This window comes from Miscanthus floridulus, chromosome 3 (assembly GCF_019320115.1).
Source record: "Miscanthus floridulus cultivar M001 chromosome 3, ASM1932011v1, whole genome shotgun sequence".
Lineage (NCBI taxonomy): Eukaryota > Viridiplantae > Streptophyta > Magnoliopsida > Poales > Poaceae > Miscanthus > Miscanthus floridulus.
In genome coordinates, this window is record NC_089582.1 from 130806176 (window position 1) to 130829230 (window position 23055).

A 23055-nucleotide genomic window follows, 5' to 3' on the forward strand; every position below is an offset into this window, starting at 1 on the left:
TACGCCGAGCAGCGCCGTGCACGCCTTGACCTTGTGGGCTGGGCCACCTCTAGCGGACAAGATACATACATCTGTAGTCACGCAATATCATACGATAGCTAATACAAACCAACAGACCACAGGAGTAGGGTATTACGTCATACTGACGGCCTGAACCTGTCTAACTCGTGTCTCTGTTGCCTTTTTATTCTTGATCCCACGCTCCTCTGCCGATCAATCTATCTTCGTGTGATACCCTTTGGAGGACTACCGACGATATTCTATCGACAGTTGGGTTACTATAACACATGGGAATATTTACCATAACGTTATAGTAAACAACTTAGTAAGGAGTTACTATAATCTCATCAATTAGCATAGTAATTATCGTAACTCAAAGTGGTTACAGAATAAGTTATTTTATAGTCAGCCAGTAGTTATATATATATATATATATATATATATATATATATATATATATATATAAAAGATTGACTCAAAACTTCCATCGCCACTACGTGCATCCATTTAATTAGGACACATACATACGTATGATCTAACAAAACTAACCATGGTGTGCATCTTATATATCCTCGGTCACCTCAAGATAGATGTGTACAAGTGAATGCATTAATTCATCACTGGTTCATATATTACAAATCACCAAGTCCCAGCTGCAGCTCTCCTAATTAACGAGATTTCCATTAACAAAGGATCGATCTTTGTCCCATACGTACCCTCTCTCTCACTCATCACAAAATGAAACCACGCACGACGGGATCCATCTCCAAGCTCATAGAGATCATAGTTAATTCAAGAACACGTTTCGATCGATGGACAGGGCGGAGCAATTAATGGCGGGCTTAAGAGGATGCTCCGAACGTGTCGAAGATGGTGGTGTGGAGCGGGTCGCTCAGATGGGTGGCCCAGTTGTTGAGCGGCCCCTTGCCGGTGGCGGCGGCCTGCACGGCGAAGCCGAGGAAGGCGACCATGGCGAGGCGCGCGTGCTTGATCTCCGCCAGCTGCAGCCGCTCCTTCTTCTCCGGGTCGGCCGCCAGGCCGAGGGGGTCGAAGTAGGAGCCGCCGGGGTACAGCCTCTTCTCCGGGTCGAGCTCAGCGTTGCGCTGGAACTCGATGTAGCCGATCACGAGCACCTCGATCCAGATGAGCGTCGAGATGGAGAACGGCAGCGGCTGGCCCAGGTAGGAGGACCCGTCCACCAGCTCCACCTGCACGCCGGCCGTCACATTAATTCACAGGTTGGTTAGATCGTTGAAGCGCAGATAATAACAATTATTATAAGTATACAAAAGATAAAGAACCTTATTTTTCTAGTTCCTATGATGCACTGGGAGCTTATAGACAGAAACGAATCGGTTTAAACAGTCCCTTGTGGCTCCGATGGAAACTAGATCAACGCATCGTTGGGTCTAAGAGAAGTTCCGATTGAAGTTCAATATGAATCTTTATGCCGAACGAACTCCATGGATACATGCATGAAACTATGTAAGCACTACTAGCTATTGACGTACCTTGCCGGCGTCCTGCCAGGTGACGCCGGTGAGCCACTCGACGGAGAGGGCGCCGAGGGTGGCGAGCATGGCCCAGCGGCCGTGGATGAGCTCGCACTCGCGGAACCGCTGGAGGCCGAACACCTCGCTGTAGGGCTGAAACGGGGTGGACTTGACGTCGGAGGACTCGAACCGGGTGCCGATGATGGCGCCGGGCTCATTCTTGGCCAGGTTCTGGTCCAGCGAGTCTATCTCGAACTGCAGGTACTCCACGGGCTTCCCGAGCCCGAATGGGTCGAATCCGTAGTCGCCGACCAGCGAGCCGTCGAGGTAGTCGGGCGCCACGGCGCCGGGGAACCACAGCGGCCGGTCAGAGGAGGTCTTCGACACCTTCTTCGGGGCAGCAGGCTTTTTCGCCTTTCCGAACCCGAACCGGGCCACGATGCGCCCGTTCTGCGGCGCCGGGTCCGCCAGGCGGGTGCCCAGGAACGTGCTCGCCGCGGCGGCCACTGACGAAGCCATGGCTACTCCTCCTCACCTTTGGTGCGCTGAGGTTGGTGGTGGTGTGTGGTGCGGGGCTCGTCACGGGCTACAAATAGAAAAGTCCTTATAGGAAATTCCGGTGTTATCTCTGGGTGGCAGATCGGACGGCCGTCAGAGGGAAGTGATCTATTTGACGGCCACGATGGGCTCTGCCTTATCCGGGTCTTATCTGTATGGTCCAATGGATGGGCTGCTGGTGGAGGGCCACGGGACACGTGGAGGGCTACGATTGGGAGGGGGGGCATTTGGAGTGCCTCTGATTTGTGGTCTTTGGAGTGCCTGTGGCTGGAAAATATCGCTCAAAATAATCTTGGAGATCATGTGGTTTTGACCCAAAATGTGTGCGAAGCTCTTTCTGTCGCTGACGGTAACCATCATATCTCTCAGTATAACTGAAAGTCTCAGGTTAGACCGTTAGAGGCAACCAAAGGAACCTTTAAGGATGTTGAATTCTCATGTTAGAGCGTTAGACGCAACCTAAGGAACCTTTATATATATATATATATATATATATATATATATATATATATATATATATATATATATATACACACACACACACACTCTCTCTCTCTCTCTCTCTCCCGGGAGTAGTTACTCTCATAATCAATAAATCACGTTACGTATATGTACATACTCATTTACAGTCTGAGTATGTTGACATACTAATATTAAGATACTCCAGATCTTTACTATGTGAAAAAAAAATCAAAAGAGCATATATTTTTTAATATATTATATAATACTATGATAGTAACATATAAAATAAGTATAACCATATACTCTAAGTATACTTACATACTTGTCATACATAGTACTCTAAATGATATAGTATGATGATATACTCCATCTACATACACTTTGTCATGCCATATATACTCTAAATCTAAAGATATACACATGGGAGTAACTACTCCCTAGGAGTAGGAAATAATTTTCATATATATATAAAAGAAACATTTACTGATGTTGCTTCACTGTTGTGGTCTTAAAGGAAAATGAGCAAAATGTGCTCCACTAAGTTTTGCGCATGCATTGTTTCAATTATTCAATATGAGCTGAATTGATGCTAAATTATGTTAAATTCTTAGTTTAATTACTTTTAAAAAATCGTAGTTTAAGCTGCGTGTTATTCTATTCATATTCAGGCTAGCAAAGTGAAGAAAAGTTACAGTTCCTGTCTTCCTAACGCGTGAACCCAGCACAAAATGGTCTAATTCCTTGGACTTTTCCACCTCAGATATTTTCCAGTACTGAGCCCGGCACATACAAATTCAGATAAAGAACCCATCAACTGATTTCATGGTTGCCACAATATATAAGTGAACACACCCTCTCAAATTATCTCCATTAAAATACAAAAGAGAAAACTATATTTCTCTGCTTATGAGTAACATTGGCCCTCACATACTTCTTCATATACTTTCGGACTGACAGAGAAAATGAATACATTTGATTTGAAGACACATGAGAAAATACAAATATCTGTCCAACAGTAAGAATAATCTGGATCCTTTTGTACGGCAGAATGCTACACCACACGACGAGCAGCCAAAGATGTCTGTGATGAAAGGGGTATAGTTTCTCAACAGGTCCAGATGTTACTGTTAATTCTGTTATCCTGGGAAACTCTCCTCTGCAAAGGGCTGATCTAATGCCTCATGGAATAAAGGTTTCCATCAAATTTTGTGACAGCTTCGTTTGGCTTCGGGGTTTCTGATCTTTCTTCTCTCTTCTTCTTTTCCCTGCCAATATAGTTATGTTGGACAAGTTTTACCTCACTGGAATGACAGTCGAAAACAGTATACTTATAGGAAAGATGGACAATACAAAGGGGTGGACCATGGAAACCAAGCAATTGACAGTCCTTACTACAAAGAGGAGTGATTTAAGTGGCCAAAAGGGTAACATTTACTGATGAAATCATGTATTTGAAGCATTTAATTCAAATAGAAACCTCTCAAATTGCGTAGCAGAGAATCATATGATGAACACATTTAAACTTAAATGGCAGTAAAGGTGACAAAAAATAACGTGCTCCTGGGATATGACATTACCTATCCACGTATTCCTTGAGAAGTTCCTTGGCTTGAACCAACTTTGAGAGTATGTTACGGTAAACATCAAGGTCCCTATCCACACTTCTTTTACTGACGTTTAGCGCAGTGCAAAGCTATCAATCAAGAAATAAAGTCAGTATCGGTTGCCAATGTTAGCGTTGTATAACAGTTAAAGAGCATTTAATTCTGATGTTAACACCAAGGACTACCTGGACTGCTCAAATGTTTTGCCGAAATATTTGTTATACTTAGCAAAAAATGGCTTTATCCAAATGTGCTGAAATGTTGTGCACAGTTTTTTTGGTATTACACCAATCTTCGAAGTTCTCAATTGAATAGTGCAGGAAGAGTTAGACAACCTAAATATTAATTCATTTAGCTAGTAAAGCTGCTCTTTCCTCTGGTTATGCAAAGAAAGATAAAATAAGAGAAGCATATGTTCAAAATGACAAGTTATAATTGAATGGCAATCTACCATATTCCCAAGTGCCAGCCAGCAACATTATGAGCAAAAAAAGTAACTACAACGACTTACAAGGCTACCATACTGTACTGGGCAGAAGGGCACACTAGCCCATGTCTAGGTCAAATGAGAGTTCAAGAAGGAAACCTAACTTCCATGAGTCTGCCTACACAAATATCTAAATAGGTCCTTAGAGAAAGCTACCAAGCAGATTTATTTGAACCCTGATTGTCATTTTCTACTTCGTTAGAAACATCATAAAACTCAGTTCAATATCAAACTGGCAATCACAAGGTATAAATGGTCAATATATTTGCAATCTCAATCATGGGAGAACAATACTGAACAGGCCACTGTACAAGTGAAAGCTATGCAACGACAACAAGATGTCACAAATTAATTCAAATTATAAGTTGTTCTATGCTTTCTGGCAAGAAACACTCATAGATCCTAAAACAGTTGTGAACACTGAATATTAAATTCGGTTTCAGCCACTGATCTGATGTAGGCTAAATTGTGTTCTTTAAGCAAAAACAAAAGGCAAAAACAGATCCTTTCTATAAATGTTTTAGGAAATAAAACTATAGGTGAAATAGGAAGCATAATTGAGAACACACACAACAACTAACAGGAAATGCAAAAACAAAAAACTTGACCACATGACAAGAAATGCAAAAACAAATTAACAATGGCAGGAACAACCTTGTCTAGTACTGTTGGCTCCGTTGCATTTGCAAGCTCAAGCAAACGGAACAAGCCAACTGCAAAAAATCGGCTGTAGTTGAAGTTTCCCTTACCCTTGGCCCTTTCTGATATATCTTTCAGAATGGCCTCGATTTCTCCATCTCTGGAAGAAAAATCAACTAAGGAACTACTATTCTGGGAACGTGCCCACTCTTCCATCTTTAGTGCATCAGCTCTGTACAGTGGACACAAAGAACATTTAAACAGGATAGATTTAAAATAGAAGTGTTACTTTCTGATGAAAGAAACTTTATAATGCCAAGTTGCCAACTAGTGACCCAAAATACATAACCTTTAATTAATGCCAAGAAAGCATAGCATCTAGTGTAGTGACCCAAAAAAATGTAGCATTAACTAGCGTCAGAAATATAAAGGAGGTAAAGCAAGTAAGTTAGTACTAATTTTTTTCTTTAATAAGAAACATCTAGGTTCGGGTAAAAATTGAGGTGTAAAATATGTTTCATGCAGAAACATTGACCACTTAGAATTACAACGCCACCTTCAACAAATAAGGGCCTGCTTCCAAATTGCAGTGTTTGTAAACCTTAGGATTCAAAAAAACATATTTTAGAACATTGCAAGAAATACCACAGTTTGCAACCGCTAGTCTGCTACATTATTTACAGTGTTGAGAATTTGGAAATAACTGGAGATTAAATTGTATATGATAAAGTGACTCAAAAGCCAGATACATGAGCTACGAAAAGCACCTGTATTGATCAGGATCTTCATTTAATGCTGTTATATATGCCCTGAAGATGGAATCCCTGTCCTCATTGCTGGGGTACCCTTCCATGAGCTGATCATAGACAGTGACGAAGCCAAGACCAAACACAGGATCATACTGATAGGTTCTTTTGTATCTCATCAGGTGTTGCTGCACCAAAAGTTCTTGTAAGACTGTACTGTAAATGCTTGGGATTGGGCGTTTGTATGACTTAAGGAAGTTCAGCTTTGTTTCTGCCACAGTAGGTGGGACATCTGTACAAGATTATGAACGTATTAGAAAGGTGCACCGATGACCAATAACTTTCTGTATCTGTACTATGCTAGTTATGTAAACAGGATGTTATACAACGAATCCCCGCATCCGGCTGTTTCTAATCAAAACATACTGGACAATATTTGGATGTACCATGACCCGATAGCAAATACTTGACAGATGGTTTACAATTTGTTTGAGGGTAGACATCAAGAAGTATTATATTAGAACAAAGAGAGAAGCCAAAAGCAACATGAGAACTTCTGGAAGAGATGATTATGCATAAAATATTGAAGTTTTGCAGAAAGAAGTATTTGGCAGTGTTTTTTTTCATCTGCGCCAAAACTTCTAATGGCACCAACCTGTTCTTGTACACCAGTTCGCCTCCTAAGCATCAAAACAAATTATGTTCCATCAAAAAGTGTGGCTAGCAAATTGGAAGCCACACTTTGTCATGCCTAAGGGAATCTTGCACACTTTTTACTCTGTGACATGTGGAGCCCAGAAGAATCTTACCTAAGCTTAGTCGTCAACCAAACACTTGCCAATTTGGTCAAATTTACCTAAGGTGAAGTGTGGCTAGCTCCCAAACAGAGCCTATATGCGAAGATGGTGATCCCAGAAACCGATTCAAGAAAGGGCCTAATGATTCCAAATCAGATGTCACCAAAAACTTGTATGGATACTAGCGCATCTCCAATTGTTATTTCATAGATCACCTACACAGGATGACAAACGCCTATAAATTAACAGCTCATAATTGTATTCTACACAATTAGGCTTCTTTGAGTGACATGCATCAGTCTTCTTTATGTGGAATTCAACACATCAAAGTTCAGTGAACTGCATAACTGCATTTTCTGAGCAGTAGCAGGTAAAGTGGACTAAGATTTTTACCAAGTCTAGTCGACAAAACACATTTCAGCCTTTCAAGAGCTCACCTCCAAAGCTCATTATACCCGGTCTAGCACAGGCAAGGAGTGAAGAGCTGAATCAAGCAACGGATGCATGAATTGGATTGGCAGGATACCATGCAGCGAACAAACCCATCACCAACCGAATTGATAGGAAAAGATATTTCGATTTGATTGCTCACGGTAAAGAAAGGTCCGCTGGAACAAAACTATCAGAATTCAGAACAATCATTCAAACAAGCTAGAGTATCTTGCCAACAAGAGCCACGCCAGTTCACTGCAAAGACTACGACGGAAGATTCCGAGGTGGCGTGATTCGGCAGCACAAGGCATCACAGCTGGCGAGGCCGGAATCGCACATTGGGGCGAATTTAGGATGAGAAGGAGGTCTTTTGCGGTGCACCGCACGGGTTTGGCATAGTGATTCCGATTCACTAGTTTGAGATAGTGCTGAAGGTACACGCTCGATAGGATACATAGAGATAGCTCACCACCCGCCGTGGCGACACAGCGCACCACCGAGCGCGAGCTCCGGCGAGACCTCGCGCTGAGCACGACGGCGCCGGAGATGGCCGCCGCCGTCGACGACGGCCTCCACTCGGCGGCTCCCCACAGCACCGCGAAGGGAAGCGACGATATGGCCGCCATGAGGTACTACTTTGGACCTACAGCCGGGTGTTTCGCCGGACGCGGCGGCGGGTGGTCGGCGCCGCCGACGAGGGCAAAGTGGTAAATGCAGAGGGGCGAGTGCGAGGAAAGGCTATTGTTCGTCTGGGTAGCGGAGGGATGGGATCTTTCTTATCCAGTAGGCCTACGCAGGTTTCTCGGCCAATATCACGTTGTCACGTGGCATGCAATTCTTTGATTGGAGATTTAATTTTGTTTTGACATTTTTCTTAGGTCTTTCTTTGTAATTTTTATGGGCACAGGAGGTTGGATTTGCTTGCGGTTTTGCAATTAGACTTTACCAGCTAAATGTCCATTGAAATGTTTGGTGTATGTTACTTTCTTAAAGGTGTGTACGCAACAAAAACATGTGATTGGTATGTTTTCCTGAATAGTTTGCTTGTTTGTGCAAGTTGATTATGTCTATTTTAATGTGTTTCTTTAAAATGGCCATGAATCAGGATAATTATGAATGGGGATTTAAGACATGAATCATGGAGCAACAAGGACATGGAAATGTATCTTTTGTAGCTAATGGCTATGAATCATGGAGCAACAAAGAAACGTGTGAATATATGTTTTCTAGCTATAAATCCGTGTTGCAAATATGCTAAACCTCTTTGCATATCTCTAATGTACTCCCTCTATTTTAAATTATAAGTTGTTTTTGTTTTTTTTGATACATAGCTTGGAATGGAGGGAGCAATGTCTAAAATATTTACTGAAAACGGTACCTTTTTCGTACATAGCACAGATGTGAGCAGAAATTGCGAATATGTTTCCTTGACTTGTATCTCTCTCCAAACTTGATTTGAAATGTCTACATAAAATGATTTCCTATTTACACATAGTATATATAAATATGAACATTTGGCATAGTGTGCAACATTTCCACTTTAGTTTTGTTACACCGTTAGTCCAAGTATCTTTGAGTTTTATGAACCAAAACAACCCAAAGTGTTTTTGTTAGGATGGTCTAGCTACGACTGTTTTAGGTCGACCTCCTTCAACGCTCGATAGAAGCATGTTGTCTGTATGATTAAACTCTTCTTCTTAAATACAATGATACGCATCCGAGAAAAAAATCTTAAGTGACATAATGGGAAGAGTGGTCTTTATTTCGATCATGTGGTGTAACAAATTAAGTAGTTATACAAAACTTTGGGGATGTGGAAGGAAAAGGGAACAAAAGGGAAAAAGAGACAGGCTAAACATACCACAAAGAGTTATCCACTTGTATAACTTTTAGCTCCGATATATATATTATGGCAACATATCAGGTGCAAACCAACTAACCCGTGCAAACTTGGAAACTATCCATCAAGACCACTAGATGCTAATCCAATGGATGGGGTGAGGGGGCTTAAGCTAAAAAAAAGGGCCGGTGGGTGGGGGGCTTAAGCGCAAAAAAAATCTCACCTCTCAGCCCATCCATTGGATCAGCATCTGGTGGTCCTGATTGGTAGTTTCCAAATTTACACAGGTTGATTGGTTTGCACCTGATACGTTGCCATATGTTATGCGTTAGTATATTTGCCTTGTATTATGGAAGGAAGCTAGAAAAGCAAATAAATTCCACGTCCACACCAAATCCTCCTTGCTATGGACTTATGATCCTATGTACGTTGTTGCATATTTGTATTGCACAATTTTGTTCATATGGAATACCCTGGTGTAACGTTCTGGCTCCGCCAGTGTCGATATACACTTTTAAGTGTCAGATTCTCATCCGCATGGAGAAGTGGAATAGTATAAAGATGAAAAAAGGCATTCGGTAAACATGGTAATAGTAGCAAAAACAAACTTCAAATGTAACAAATTATCTGTTAGTATATAAAATTAAATAGACAAAAGAGTGTAGCCTTATAAAGGTCAAATGTTGAAGGTATTCATTCTCCACTACACTATCTATAGTTATAGGTTGTATACTTGTATACAGGCCCATACAGTGGGCGGTGCAACTAGAGCAGTATCACCGGGCCCCCAAAAATTAAGGGCCTCTAATCAACAATTAATCACTAAATCTAATTAAACTATGTTGCTGGTTACTTTTGGCCTTTTTGTTTTCTCGCCGCAATCCATATGAATAATCGTTAAGTGTCCAGCAATCAGTTGATCACATACGTGACTTTATCACGATGTTCCGACTTCTTAGTCCATCGTGAGTTCTCGCTTCCGAGTCCATCGGAACTTCTCGCCTTCCACACAACAGTTCAATTCACCTAGAATTGGCAGGTTCCCGACTGCCGTCGGTCAGGCAGTGACTCCTTCTCGTTGCTTGTTAATTTTACTTTTTTGTTCCTACGACATGCACTCTTGCCTAATGATTTGGTAAATGATTGATAGGGTTAAATACTTATTGTGAATCTTATTATTGAAAATTGCATGCTGTCATATATCGGTATTCAAATATATATTTTTTATTTTATTTGCTAGGATATAGGGAGCTAGGGACCTCATATTGTATTTCGCTCGAGGGCCACAAAATCCTAGATACGTGCCTGGTTGTATATGTATATTCTATACGTGCCATTTGGTGATTGTTAAGTTTACGACGGCACAATATCGGAGCTATTTTGTTGACGACCGCTCTAAACAATAAATTAATTTTTGCACTAGCATGTGTTGTGTTGTCTCTTCTAAAGACGTCACCTTTTCCTTCCCACTCGCGCTTTTTCCTTCAATGTGATGCGTTTCTTTCTTGTAGACATGTTTATGTAATAACTAAAATTGTTTTTTACATTAACATTTACATATAGAGGTGTTGCCCTTCCAACAAGTGACTCTTGTTTTAGTGTATGTGTAGAATATAATATAAGATGTTAATAAAGAGTAATGAAAGCATAAAGTAACAATTTTATTGTAACATAACAAAAGCAGTTATATATATACTCTATCTTTGTAATAATAGCTCACCACCGAAGAAAGCAATAACGATAGTTCATAAATAGCTTCCTCCTAATTCATCATATGTACCTCATCTATTTTTGGTTTGTCACCTAAGAAAGCAATAATGGCAATTGACAATTCATTATTAACCTATACAATAGTGTTATGATACATTTTTTTATATATTTTTTAATTATTACTCACCACAAAGAAATCGATAACGACAATTTTGCTTTATCATTTGTACCTCATTCATTTTAGCTTGTCACCTAAGAAAGTAATAATAATAATTCATTAATAATCTATATGATAATGTTATGATATAAAGTAATAATAATAACTAGTGAACAATTAAGCTAACTCGTGACCAATATCATGAGTTAGCTTAATTGTTACCGTCCACCACGTTACTCTATTGTTCTGTCCACCTCCTGCTTCATTGTACCTTATCTATTGTTGGCTCGTCACCTAATTTACAATTTTCATCCATCATTGTCCATTGCCCCGTGACTTGTTATTGTTATATCTATCGTGTAAAAAACACATGTATATGGTCACAAATTAAACAACCCTAAGGGCTTGTTTAGATGTCCATGTATTTACCTCAACCCAGATGTGTTGAAGTGGATTGGAGTGGAAATTAAACTAAGTTCCACTCCAACACACATATGGATTGAGGTAGATACATGTGCATCCAAACAAAGCCTAATAGATAAAATCAATCGCAACGCACACGTGTATAATTAACGTTGGAACTTTAGTTATCTAACAATGAAGTTAAAATGAGTTGCTTATTGCTAAGAAAATTTTAGTAACAATGGCAAAACAACAAAGCACCATCTAAGAAAACAATAACAATGATTCATTAACAACTTATACAAAAGAGTTGATTATGATATTAGTCATGTGATAGCTTAAGGTGCAGTTTGAAAGTCTCGCCAGGTTTCTTGTCTCGTCTCATTCAGTGGAGGTGAGCCAAATTGCTCACTTACTCCATTGAGAAAAAACCTTTAAAAGCACAAAAAACTAGAAGAGCTCGCTTTGTGAACCAAACACATGCTTACCTCCAATTTCTGGTTGAGTGAGGCAGGCTAAGCACTTGCCCTGCTATCAAATGTGTCATTAGTATAGCTACACTCGCACCACACTCCTCTATTGTTGTGCTCACCTCCCCTTTTATTTTAGGGAAGGGCTAGCGCTCAGACGTCCGGACAGATGGTGCGTCCGGACACACATCTCGTGCCCCACGCTGTTCTTTGGAAACGAGCCCCGCCCGCATCCATCCCCCACAGCACCCCACGTCCTAGACGCAGCACCGCCGCCCACATCGCACCACGCCCTAGCCCTGCGTCCCATCCCGCTCCAACTCCGCCGAACTCCGCGTCTAGGTCGAGCTCGTCGAACTGCGCGGCGAGATGGAGGGAATGGAAGGGAGGGGAGGGAGATGAGAGTAGAGGGCGAGGTGCGCCATGCGAGGTAGGAGCTGAAGCCCTACGGTAGGTCGCTGTTCGTCAGCCATCGGCACCATTGCAACATGTGCAATACCCGATCTACTTTTGAAACATCCAGATGACATATTTGTAACATACGTCTAAAGACATATGAAACACTTGAAATAGCATATGAAACACATGCAAAAACACTTTAAAAGCCATTGCAAAACATATGCAACATCTAGATAAAACAATTGTAACATATGTGTGAAACATATGCAACATCCAATTAAACACACTTGCAACATACGTCTGAAAAAACAGATGAAACATTTGAAACAGACGTTGCAATATACGTGTATAGCCATTGCAACATATGCAACATCCTGATATGCTTTTGCAACATCCATATGAAACACTTGTAATATACCTATGAAACATCTGAAATACTTAAAACATATGGTTACAACATACGCTCTAAACGTAACATATCATTGCTGCTTGAGAGAATGGAGGCTCGTCTGCATGTGGAGTTCACCGGAGGCAGCGACACCGGTGTCTCTGGTAAGCGACGGGCCACCGCTGGCGGCGGCTGCGCAACACGGTAGGGAGGCAGTGGCCGCATGACTAGGAGAGGGTAGCCGAGCACCGTGGCTTGGAGGTGGCTACGCGTCGCGCCTAGCAGGGCCAGCGGCTGAGCGCTATGCCTCAGAGATGCGGGCGGAGGCGGCAGCATAGGGACGAAGAAGCTATGGACACTTTCCAAGGCCACGGAGATGAGGAAGATGACAAGGAGGGCGAACAGCGTGGTTATGATGAACTTGCCAAGTCTCAGCTCTAGGATGCTCCTTCGACTGAGCCTACGCAGGTTGTAGGAACGAGAAGACGTCGTCCGCCTTGCAAGTACACTCTAGGCACCAGCGCTCTTGGCCACAAGGGTAAGGGTAAGACTAGGAGACAGTAATGATGACTTGTAGGTTAAGACTATGCTACCAACTTAGATTCGATGACACAACTATTTTGGCTGCATGGACTTTGCTTATTTTGCATGTGTGGAGATTTGGAAAGTATGTAGTTACTTTTCTATAACTATTTAGAATTGTATGGACATTGTAGACTATTTAGACTATGCAATACATGTTTTGTTGATTGTGATGTTCGATGTGGTTGTATTGTGCTCTTTGGACGATTAAATGTCTGGATTTATATAATGATGTCCTTGTTTGTAACCGTAGATGCTCCTGAAACAAGAGGAACTTTTGCGATTTTTCCGTGAATCATTAATTATACTACACTACTAAAAAAGCATAAATGTAGTACACAGATTAAATGTAAACTCATTAGAACATGTATAGTCCAATCGTATCGTATAGATACTTTGCAGATGAATCTAGGCTTTTCAGTAACAATGAACAAATCTAGGCTTTCCAGATAATAAAAATAGACTTTTCAGTTACAAGGACGAGTAGTATGATGACAGCAGCGATTTATCACTTCACTTACATAGTACACCTATAGCATCTAGGCTTTTCAGTAACAGCGAATGAATCTAGGCTTTTCAGACAATGAAAATAGACTTTTTAGTTACAAGGACGAGGAGTACAATGACAGCAGCGATTTATCACTTCACTTACATAGTACACCTATAGGATGGTGTCTCCAGTGATCGACCGACTCCTGGGGTCGCCTGCCCCCCTATAGGCTCGCCTTGGGCCCAACCTTGACTAGGTGCTTCTTACCGCCTCTCCAACGTCCGTGGCATGTGTATTCCTGAAGAATTGTATAGAGGAATGGTGGTTTGCTCAAGATAGGAAGGCATGCAAGGAAGCACAACTCCACTCCATCTCCACCATCCATCTTATGACTGTTTGATCCAAGGGCTGAGGTGAAGAGGCACACGGATTGCTGACATAGCACATTGAGAGGCCTCCATTCCTCCTCTCAACCTATAAATAATCCCTCACTCCCTGTCATTCACACACACAATAAGAAAGAAGAGCACTCCTTAGTATTTTCTTTCGTTGCAGTACCAATGTCTAGAGGGTTGTCCAGAGAGAGAGGAAAGGGGAAAGGAACTACCATTATATGGGAGGGTTCTCTTGGTCTCGATTTCTTTGAGGACGCTCTTTATGAGAGGTTCTCAATTGAGAGCAAAAGTGATTTCACCAAAGAGGCACCACTGAGAGGATACGATGAATGGAAAGAAGAGAGGTCAAAATGCATGCATGGTGAGGACTACCTAGTGCAGATGTTTACCGAGGGAATAGATGGAGGTCATCGTTTCTTTAAATGCCAGCAAGCATGGGTGATTGCTATTACTATTTGTTTCTTCAATATGTTTCTCTTCTATATAACTTACATGACATACTTATTGCAGTCTTTTTTGGCCGAAGAAAACTATGGGTTCACTAGGTGGGTCGATCCTCGACCTATTTATCCGCATACGGAGTACATCTACTACATGTAGGACCGTATCTTCGATCTAGAAAGGGAAGTTAGCAGCGGTTACAAGGATGACGAACATGACGACAACAACAATGGTGCCAGTTTAGAGGAGGCACTCTGCAATGATCCATATTGCACATGCCCTAATCACATGAACAAGGGTCCTCCACCGCCACCACCGCCGCCACCACCACCAACAATGGGAGGATACTGTGGAGAAGGTGCAACATAATTTGCTATGTGGCCACACTACTAGGATAAACCAATCTTTTTAATGGGCCACATCCATGTGTTTTTTTTGTTTAATCACCTAAGGCATGTTAGGGTTAGTCCAAGGAAATATGTACCCTTGTTTGGCACATGTTCTCACATGCCATTTAATGTGCTTGTTGTTTGATTCAATTACCTAAGGCATGTTAGGTTTAGTCTAGGACCTCTGTACCCTAGTTTGGTACATGTTATCATATGCCATTTCATGTGTTGTGTGTGTTGAATTAGGTAATCCACTACTTTGTTACGATTTATTTGCACTACGTAAGCTCGTTTCACTACCTATGCAATATTAAACTCAATATTATGACAATAAATAATGAAACCAACAACACTATGAAAGGTCCTATAATAGAACACATTAATTAACATAACAACATTTGAAGTACATGACGACAAACTAAAAGTGTATTACATGACAACACAATGCATAGTCTAAGATTAGACAACATTGTTTATGAATAAACCATAGAATTAGTAAGTCATGAAGACTATTGAGTGCAACAAGACCACTTTTCTTTTCTCTGGGCATCGGGATCCTCCTACATCGCTGCCTTTGCTCGGAGCGCACGCTCAAGCTTCCTCTCTCTCTCCTCCCTGTGCGAAGCAACACGCTTCCTTTCCTCCTCTTCCTTGTGCTCCTTTTCTAGAGCCTCTTCGTTGTGTCTCTTCTCCATCATCTTCTTGTCCTCTGCCTCCCACCATAACATTTCTGTATCCACTCCTTGTCTTCCAACTTGATCTCAGTGTCGATCCACTGCTCAAAATCACAGAGCAGTGGGGGGTCTGCAACAAATGCAATTGTTACAAAACAAATAAATCATACAAGACTTCATTTGACACAAAATGAATATTAAACAACATAAATTTCTCACCATCTTGTTAATGCGGCGCTGACGAAGTGTAGGTTCAAACGCAAAATTGACACACATCTAATACCTCTGCCTATACGTGTCCTCTTCATCGGACTTAGCTACCTTGCAAGGATCGCCGCAAAAAGCACATGGGCACTAGAACACCACTAGGCAGAGGCAACGGGTCGAAGACATTTCCGGTCATCTGGCCATAATTACAATTGAACCAAATTTGTTCTAAGAACTAGAAGCAATGAACATTAAATCCTAAACCTAGGGTTTTTCTATTTGTTGCACATAAATGAAAACATAATATAACATGATGATAAGAGATTACCTTGGCTTACTAGCTTTACCACGTCTTGGCATCCTACCGTTACATAATACAAAAAATAAAAAATCACTCCAAACATTAGGTAATAACGTATCTAGGGTTGTAAAATGGACGTAATATTATACCAAATCAAATACGTAAAAAATGATAAGGGGAGAGAGGATACCTTGTTCGCGAAGATGTATGGATCAAATCCAAGTATCCAAGGTCAAAATTCGTCGATTAAAGAGATTAGACGGGTTAGGGAGAGGAAGAAACCGAGAGGGAGGAGGAAGAAATGAGAGCAGCCTCGGGATGGGAAACTTGGCCGTGGGTTTTGAATCCATGCTCGGCGCCAGAATACATGGTGCCGAGCTCGGCGCCGAAGATCTTGGCGTCGGCACCGAGCTTGCGCCATGTATTCTGACACCGAGGTACCAGCCACGTTAACACCACCTAGGATGCTCTATTGTGCATGGCCAGGTACCTCAAAGCCCAGATCTATGACGTCGAGACAGATTACCTGAGCGCCATGAGTTCAGATGCAGACCCCTGTGGTTCGAAAATAAGTTTACGTCTCTTAGAGGGGTAGAGCTAAATTGTAAAATATTGGGACGGTGCTGGGAGCTGATCAGCTGTACGATTGGGCGCAACATGTCTGCTTTCACAGTTTCACTGCTGTCACCTCCTTCCTACGGAGTAGTTCATCCGGTGGGGGACTGGCGGTGGCGCACACAGATCCATCAGCCATCACGGGCCCATGATTGGCTTCACTGTAGCTAGCAGCAGCAAGCATAAAAGCCGCAGTCCGGAGGCCATAAAATAAAAGTCAACCGGAAAAGACGCGATAAAAGGGACGAGATCAAGGATGCAGGGAACGCACTGTAGCGAAAGCGGGAGGTGAAACGGTAAGAAAAGGAGATCACTTTTTATCACATTACAGGAGCGGGGAGAGTGTGAGAGCAGGCTGCCAGTGCCAGGACCACGGCGGAGCCTCTCCGTCCGTACCGGGTGCGGTACACTGGTAACTTCCCTAATGGCGATCTCCGGCGAGGAGAGGCACGCGCCCGCCGGAGGCGATTCCGGCGGCGGGAAGCTCTGGAACCTCTGCCGCATGCCCTTCCGGCAGGCGGGCGGGGCGCCGGCGTCGGCGCCTCCGCAGTCGTCGTCGTCGTCCGGGATCCACCACCACTCCGCCGGCAGGTACGGCCACGAGGCTCCCGTCGCTGGGGACGGAGCCGTGCAGGCAGCGTCGGCGGGGTCGATCTCGTCAGTGGCTAAGTCGCTGCTGCCAGCGCGCCGCCGCCTCCGGCTCGATCCGGCCAATAAGCTGTACTTCCCATGTAAGCACACGAGAAACTAAAGCTTCCTTTCAGCAACTGCTTCTTTCATTTATGGGATCTCCTCTCGAGTAGTCTGGGAAGTTGCCATTTGTGCCTGATCTGTTTGCGTCGGATGCCTGAAACCTCCGCTGTGTCTTTTTGTGCAATCATTTATTGGTTTTGCATTTTTGTGCGAGGTTAGCTATTCCGAAGTCGGAATCTGCGGTGGAAGTCGCGGTCTTGTGGGGGCGATTTGGCGAATGGGTTGCTTGATTCTCGGAATTTATTCATTGGGGGTTGTTTGTTGGCTGTTGGCGCGGTGGACAACATCTCGGTCTTCAGTGTCGTCCCACCCGGTTTTCTTGATCTCGGTGTAGAGGTTAGGATGTCACCACAATCTAGGAGTTGGATCTAAATCCTAGTGGACACTTGTTGTGTACAAGCTCCAGTGCGATTGTGCGAAGTACCATTAATGAGTTTTTTAGTAAAAAACTAGAATCCACAAGATTCTGGAGGTGGAATTCTGGTGTGATATAAGTGTAGTACTATGTGTGTAGCCTTAATGTGGTATGTCAGTGTAACCAACTGCCAGCTTGCAACACTTGTTTGCTATCTAGCACTTGGCCGATAGAACTCCTACCCTGGTCGATGGGGGGCATGGGATTATGATCTACTTTATCTTGCAGTTTTATTTGGTTGGTTGCTGATGCATCTCCATTAGAACATGTACAACAATGTTGTGACCAGTGTTCGAACAAGTGATGGGGACACGGATGACTTCTCGATTAGGATAGGACTACATCAAGGGTCAGCTTTGAGCCCTTATTTGTTTGCTTTGGTGATGGATGAGGTCACAAGGGACATACAAGGGGACATCCCTTGGTGTATGCTTTTCGCGGACGATGTAGTGCTAGTTGATGAAAGTCGGACAGGACTTAATCAGAAACTGGAGTTATGGTGGGAGACTTTGGAGTCCAAAGGTTTTAGACTCAGTAGAACTAAAACTGAGTATATGAGATGTGACTTCGGCACTACTACTCGGGAGGAGTAAGATATTAGTTTGAAAGGTCAAGTAGTGCCTAGGAAGGATACCTTTCGATATTTAGGATCAATGCTACAGAGAGATGGGGATATTGATAAAGATGTTAGCCATAGAATCAAAGCAGGGTGGATGAAGTGGCGCCAAGCATCTGGTGTCCTATGTGACAAAAGGGTACCACAGAAGCTAAAAGGTAAGTTTTATAGGACGGCGATTAGACCTGCTATGTTGTATGGTGCAGAATGTTGGCCTACGAAAAGACGACATGTTCAACAGATAAGTGTCGCGGAAATGCGTATGTTGCGTTGGATTTGCGGTCATACAAGAAGGGATCGAGTTCGGAACGATGATATACGTTATAGATTAGGGGTAGCACCAATTGAAGAAAAGCTTGTTCAACACCGGTTGAGATGGTTAGGACATGTCCAACGGAGACCTCCAGAGGCACCGGTGCGTAGTGGAATCCTAAGCCAGGATAGTAACGTGAAGAGAGGCAGAGGAAGACCGAAGTTGACTTGGGTAGAGGTAATAAAAGGAGACTTGAAAGGATGGAATATACCCAAAGACTTAGCCTTAGATAGGAGTGCTTGGAAAACAGCTATTCACGTGCCTGAACCTTGATTGCTTCTGTTGGGTTTCAACTCTAGCCTACCCCAACTTGTTTGGGACTTAAAGGCTTTGTTGTTGTTATTGTTGTGGTTGTGGTTGCTGATGCATCGATGCACAAGTTTGCTGTGGCTGAACATGCAAATGAAACATAGTATTTATTTCTCATGTCTGCTGTGGTAGCCTGGTAGGACACTAGGACATATATACAATTGAAACATGCCAACAAATTTGCTTCACCTTTCTGATGATCTGACTATGTTCTTAGATTCTGTTCGGTAATGCTGTGTTGTCATTTTGCGACACACCATTAGTTGAGTAAGGTAGTTATGATAGGTCACCATGTTTTGTAAAATTGTATTATTCTGTTTCTAGTAAAGCGATTAATAGATCAGACAACATCCAAATATGGCGTATCGAAGCCTACTTGTCTGGGACAAGCTGCAGCGCCAAATGAACTATTTAAAATTACCATCGAATGCCCCGTGACTATATTGAAGCTGTAATGTTATCTAGGGCTAGAACCCTTGTCAGAATCAGATAGTTATTATTCGATGGACAAGAAAAATGCTTGATTGGTTAAATCAGTCCCAGGCTCCATTTAATTTATGCTTCATGTTCACATAATCACTTGTGCTCTTATGTTCTAATTACCTTGAGAAACAGCAACGAGCTGGAAAGATTTCCATTCAACCCTGTAATTCTCTGACATCTTCTCTTTTGTGAAGAGAAGCTAATGATATCTGTCTTACCTTGTGCAGATGAACCAGGAAAGCAGGTCAAAAGCGCAATTAGGATAAAGAATACAAGCAAGTTTCATGTAGCATTTAAGGTTTGTACGTCATATTGCATTGAATAGCTCTGTTCCAACAGAGTATGTGTTGAATCAGCAGTGTTGAACACTACTTTTGTTTTTAATAATTTTTTGACTGGTAATTGATATTTGAATCATTAGTTTCAAACAACTGCACCAATGGGTTGCTTCATGCGCCCCCCTGGAGCCGTCCTTGCACCTGGGGAGACTATTATAGCAACTGGTAAAACTGCTGTGACCTTGGATCTATACTTGAATAACAAGGCTTCCCAGTGTTCTGTTTTGGTGCTTATCTTTTCTTCTTTCTAACTTCAGTTTTCAAGTTTGTGGAGCACCCAGAGAATAATGAGAATGTTCTACAGAAGTGCAAGGTCAAATTCAAGATTTTGAGCTTGAAGGTGAAGGGACCAATGGAATATGCACCAGAACTGGTTAGTAGATTTTCCTGCATTTTTATTTTATTTCTACCAAAATCATGGCTGGTGAAAGAGGTGGGGGAGTGTGGAAACTGTAGAGGTGAGGGCCTTAGTCATAACTTATAAGTGATGTCCTAGGTGGGAGGTCACTCTATGCATCATCTCCATGGAGGCTAAGTAAGAAAAATCTCCCAAATATAGGGCTTGTTCATGATGAAAAGGAAGGTTGTGTAGTGGTAAGAGGGACATGGTGTTGACATACACCTTGATAGGTCCGCAGGAAGTCCTTTTTTGAGGTTATGGCTCAAATAGGCCCACAACATTGGGAAACTAATTTATCAGGTATCTGGTTTTGGGAACCTCCTCACCGTGGATTGGTCCTTCATGGGTATGATTTTGGTAGGTTGACACTATTGTTCCTTTATTGTAGTAATAATAGAAGACTTAAGCTTATGGATGTTTCAAGGCGTGAAGGACTAACTAATTTCATTCCTAAAACCAAACAAGATATGTTCGGATTTAGGATGAAATAATTTACTAATCACTCTATTCCGGCAAACCAAACACCGTACGATTTAGTGGTTAGGGCCTGCTAGGTTTGACTAAGGGTTGCTAAGGTTGGTTAATGGTTACCACATAATGAAAATTTATGGTATCTGCCTGTAATTTCATCACAGGGGGTGTTTGGGCTGAACCCTTATGTGCCCGTGAAGTCTATGTCACCCTTACTGCAGTTTGTGTAATATATTTCATGACATAATGCAAAATCACATGTAGTTGCCATTTTTAGAGCCTTTTATGTGATACCCCTTGTACAAGGGAACTAAGCCTAGCTCATCTGGTGGGAGATGTGGGTGTGCACCCCCACCATCCAGGTTTAAGTTCTCTTCAACTCGGCATTTGGTGCTTATTTCTTTTTTTCTACAATGCCACCTAGTTCCTCCTAGGTTGGTTGATTTTTTTTATGCCCCTTGTACAGAACAGAGTGCTCATGCATGAGCATGCATTGTCTCTACTTTCTAATGTATTCCCACCTTTCAGTCCTGTGTACTTGCATAGATTCTATGTCCATTCTCTCTATTTTTCCAAACATGTTTCAGTATTGTATGAATTTGTAATATGACGCATAGTTTTGGGGATTCAACTCCTAGGTGAACAATTTGTTAATATTTTGCATCTTACAAATCTGGCCCATTCTGCATTTGGTCTTTTGAGTTTGAACATGGAACAATTCATGTTTTTGGTCCTTGATCCAATACATAATATTATCGAGATGCATATGCTACAGGGTTTCAGAAACCTAACTTATGGAGGGGCTCAGTTTAGTTGTATGCTGTGTGTCGTGTTACTGTAATTTGTAGCGTGTCTTGCTGAGGTGTGTTCATGTCTGTGGGTGGGTGGTGTGTTTTCTGAGAGGTGTTACTTCTTTGGAAGAGTTTGTGTTTTGGGACCAGTGTCTCTTTGTCTTCTATACAAACATATGCAGTTCTTCTGCATGTTTGAGAAAAAGAACCCTGACCCCCTGCTGCAATCTTTGTTTGTCATGTGCGAGCAACTTTGTCCCCAATTGGGAGGACTTTTTTTTTGTGGACTTAGTTCATTTTTATGTTTGAAAGACTGAACTTTTTTTTATTGATGCAGTTTGATGAGCAGAAGGATCAAGCTGCTGTTGAGAAGATCCTGAAAGTTGTTTTCTTGGATGTAAACGGTCAAAGCCCTGTAAGCAAATCATAACAGCAATATTTTGTGTTTGTGGTTACTTAGTTGGATACTGGAATTTAATAATCTCACTCGTTCATTCTTTCTCAAAGCAACTGGAAAAGGTCAACAATCAAATAGCTGAGGCAGAAGCTGCACTTGAGGCACGGAAGAAACCTCCAGAAGAAAATGGCCCAAAAATTGTTGGTGAAGGGCTCGTCATCGATGAATGGGTATTACCTCTCAGCTGACATGAAATTTTCTGGTTCCATCTGGTTCATGTATTTTGTTCAGTGCTAAGAGCCATTGTTCCATGTGTTCATTGCAGAAAGAGCGGAGGGAAAGGTACCTCGCGCAACAGCAAGTTGAAGTGGTCGATTCGGTGTAAATTGCATTCTACTGCTCCACAATCTATGCATATGGCTTCAACAAGGGCTGTGACATTCTTGTAAACTCTTAGGTTTCATTGTAGTGTAGTGTTTGTGGTAGTCTAGGGTTATGCTTGCAGGATCAGAGTCCCCAAAGGACAAGCTAACCTCCGGTATTATCTGTACTTGCTCATGTAATTGTGGTAACAAATGTATTGTTGGGTGCTACTGCTGGATGCATTTGTTTGTCGGAACAAAATATAGCGTATAATTATTGGATCGGAACAGGTTAAGTTAGTAGGATGTCTGCTTCTGGTTTACTCCATTGGGTACTTCTCCATTTTAAATTATACGACGTGACTTTTTTAATATATATGCACCATGTTCGCTTTGATCGTTTCTATGGCTTATAACCGGCTGCTGCTGTTTTGTTGTGAGAGAAAAACACTGTATTATGACTGATAAGCATGGCTGATACGATAGATTTTGCTATTGCATACATAGTTAAAGCAATGTATTTAGAAAAACTAAAACGTCTTATAATTTAGAACGGATGGAGTAGGATATAAGTGATGTCCTGATTGGGGTGGGCTGCATATTGGGTGGTCCGCATAAAATCCATTTGGGTTTCAAAAAACTTGTTTAGAACCCATTGCATCCTTGCTCGCCTTTTTATTGATTCGTTTGTCATATTTATCTGTATAATCTTAATTTTAGTAAGGCAAA

The 23055-nt window shown here is 42.1% G+C and overlaps 3 protein-coding genes across 3 annotated transcripts; 1 reads left to right on the plus strand and 2 right to left on the minus strand.

Moving 5' to 3' along the window:
• Window positions 1–589: 589 nt before the first annotated feature.
• On the minus strand, window positions 590–2079 carry LOC136542448 (chlorophyll a-b binding protein CP29.1, chloroplastic-like). The gene is made up of 2 exons (XM_066534877.1): window positions 1512–2079; window positions 590–1208 (listed from the first exon to the last, which is right to left on the minus strand). The coding sequence occupies exons 1-2, from the start codon at window positions 2010–2012 to the stop codon at window positions 843–845; spliced, it is 867 nt and encodes a 288-aa protein (XP_066390974.1). The 5' UTR covers window positions 2013–2079; the 3' UTR covers window positions 590–842.
• A 1273-nt stretch (window positions 2080–3352) lies between these two features.
• On the minus strand, window positions 3353–7975 carry LOC136542449 (protein THYLAKOID FORMATION1, chloroplastic-like). The gene is made up of 5 exons (XM_066534878.1): window positions 7688–7975; window positions 6011–6281; window positions 5259–5475; window positions 4091–4206; window positions 3353–3778 (listed from the first exon to the last, which is right to left on the minus strand). The coding sequence occupies exons 1-5, from the start codon at window positions 7842–7844 to the stop codon at window positions 3685–3687; spliced, it is 855 nt and encodes a 284-aa protein (XP_066390975.1). The 5' UTR covers window positions 7845–7975; the 3' UTR covers window positions 3353–3684.
• An 8907-nt stretch (window positions 7976–16882) lies between these two features.
• Window positions 16883–22626, plus strand: LOC136546953 (vesicle-associated protein 4-2-like). Its single transcript, XM_066538906.1, has 7 exons — window positions 16883–17409; window positions 19795–19865; window positions 19989–20070; window positions 20163–20278; window positions 21905–21982; window positions 22075–22194; window positions 22290–22626. Exons 1-7 carry the CDS (start codon window positions 17103–17105, stop codon window positions 22347–22349), a joined length of 834 nt encoding a protein of 277 aa, XP_066395003.1. The 5' UTR covers window positions 16883–17102; the 3' UTR covers window positions 22350–22626.
• The last annotated feature ends 429 nt before the right edge of the window (window positions 22627–23055 follow it).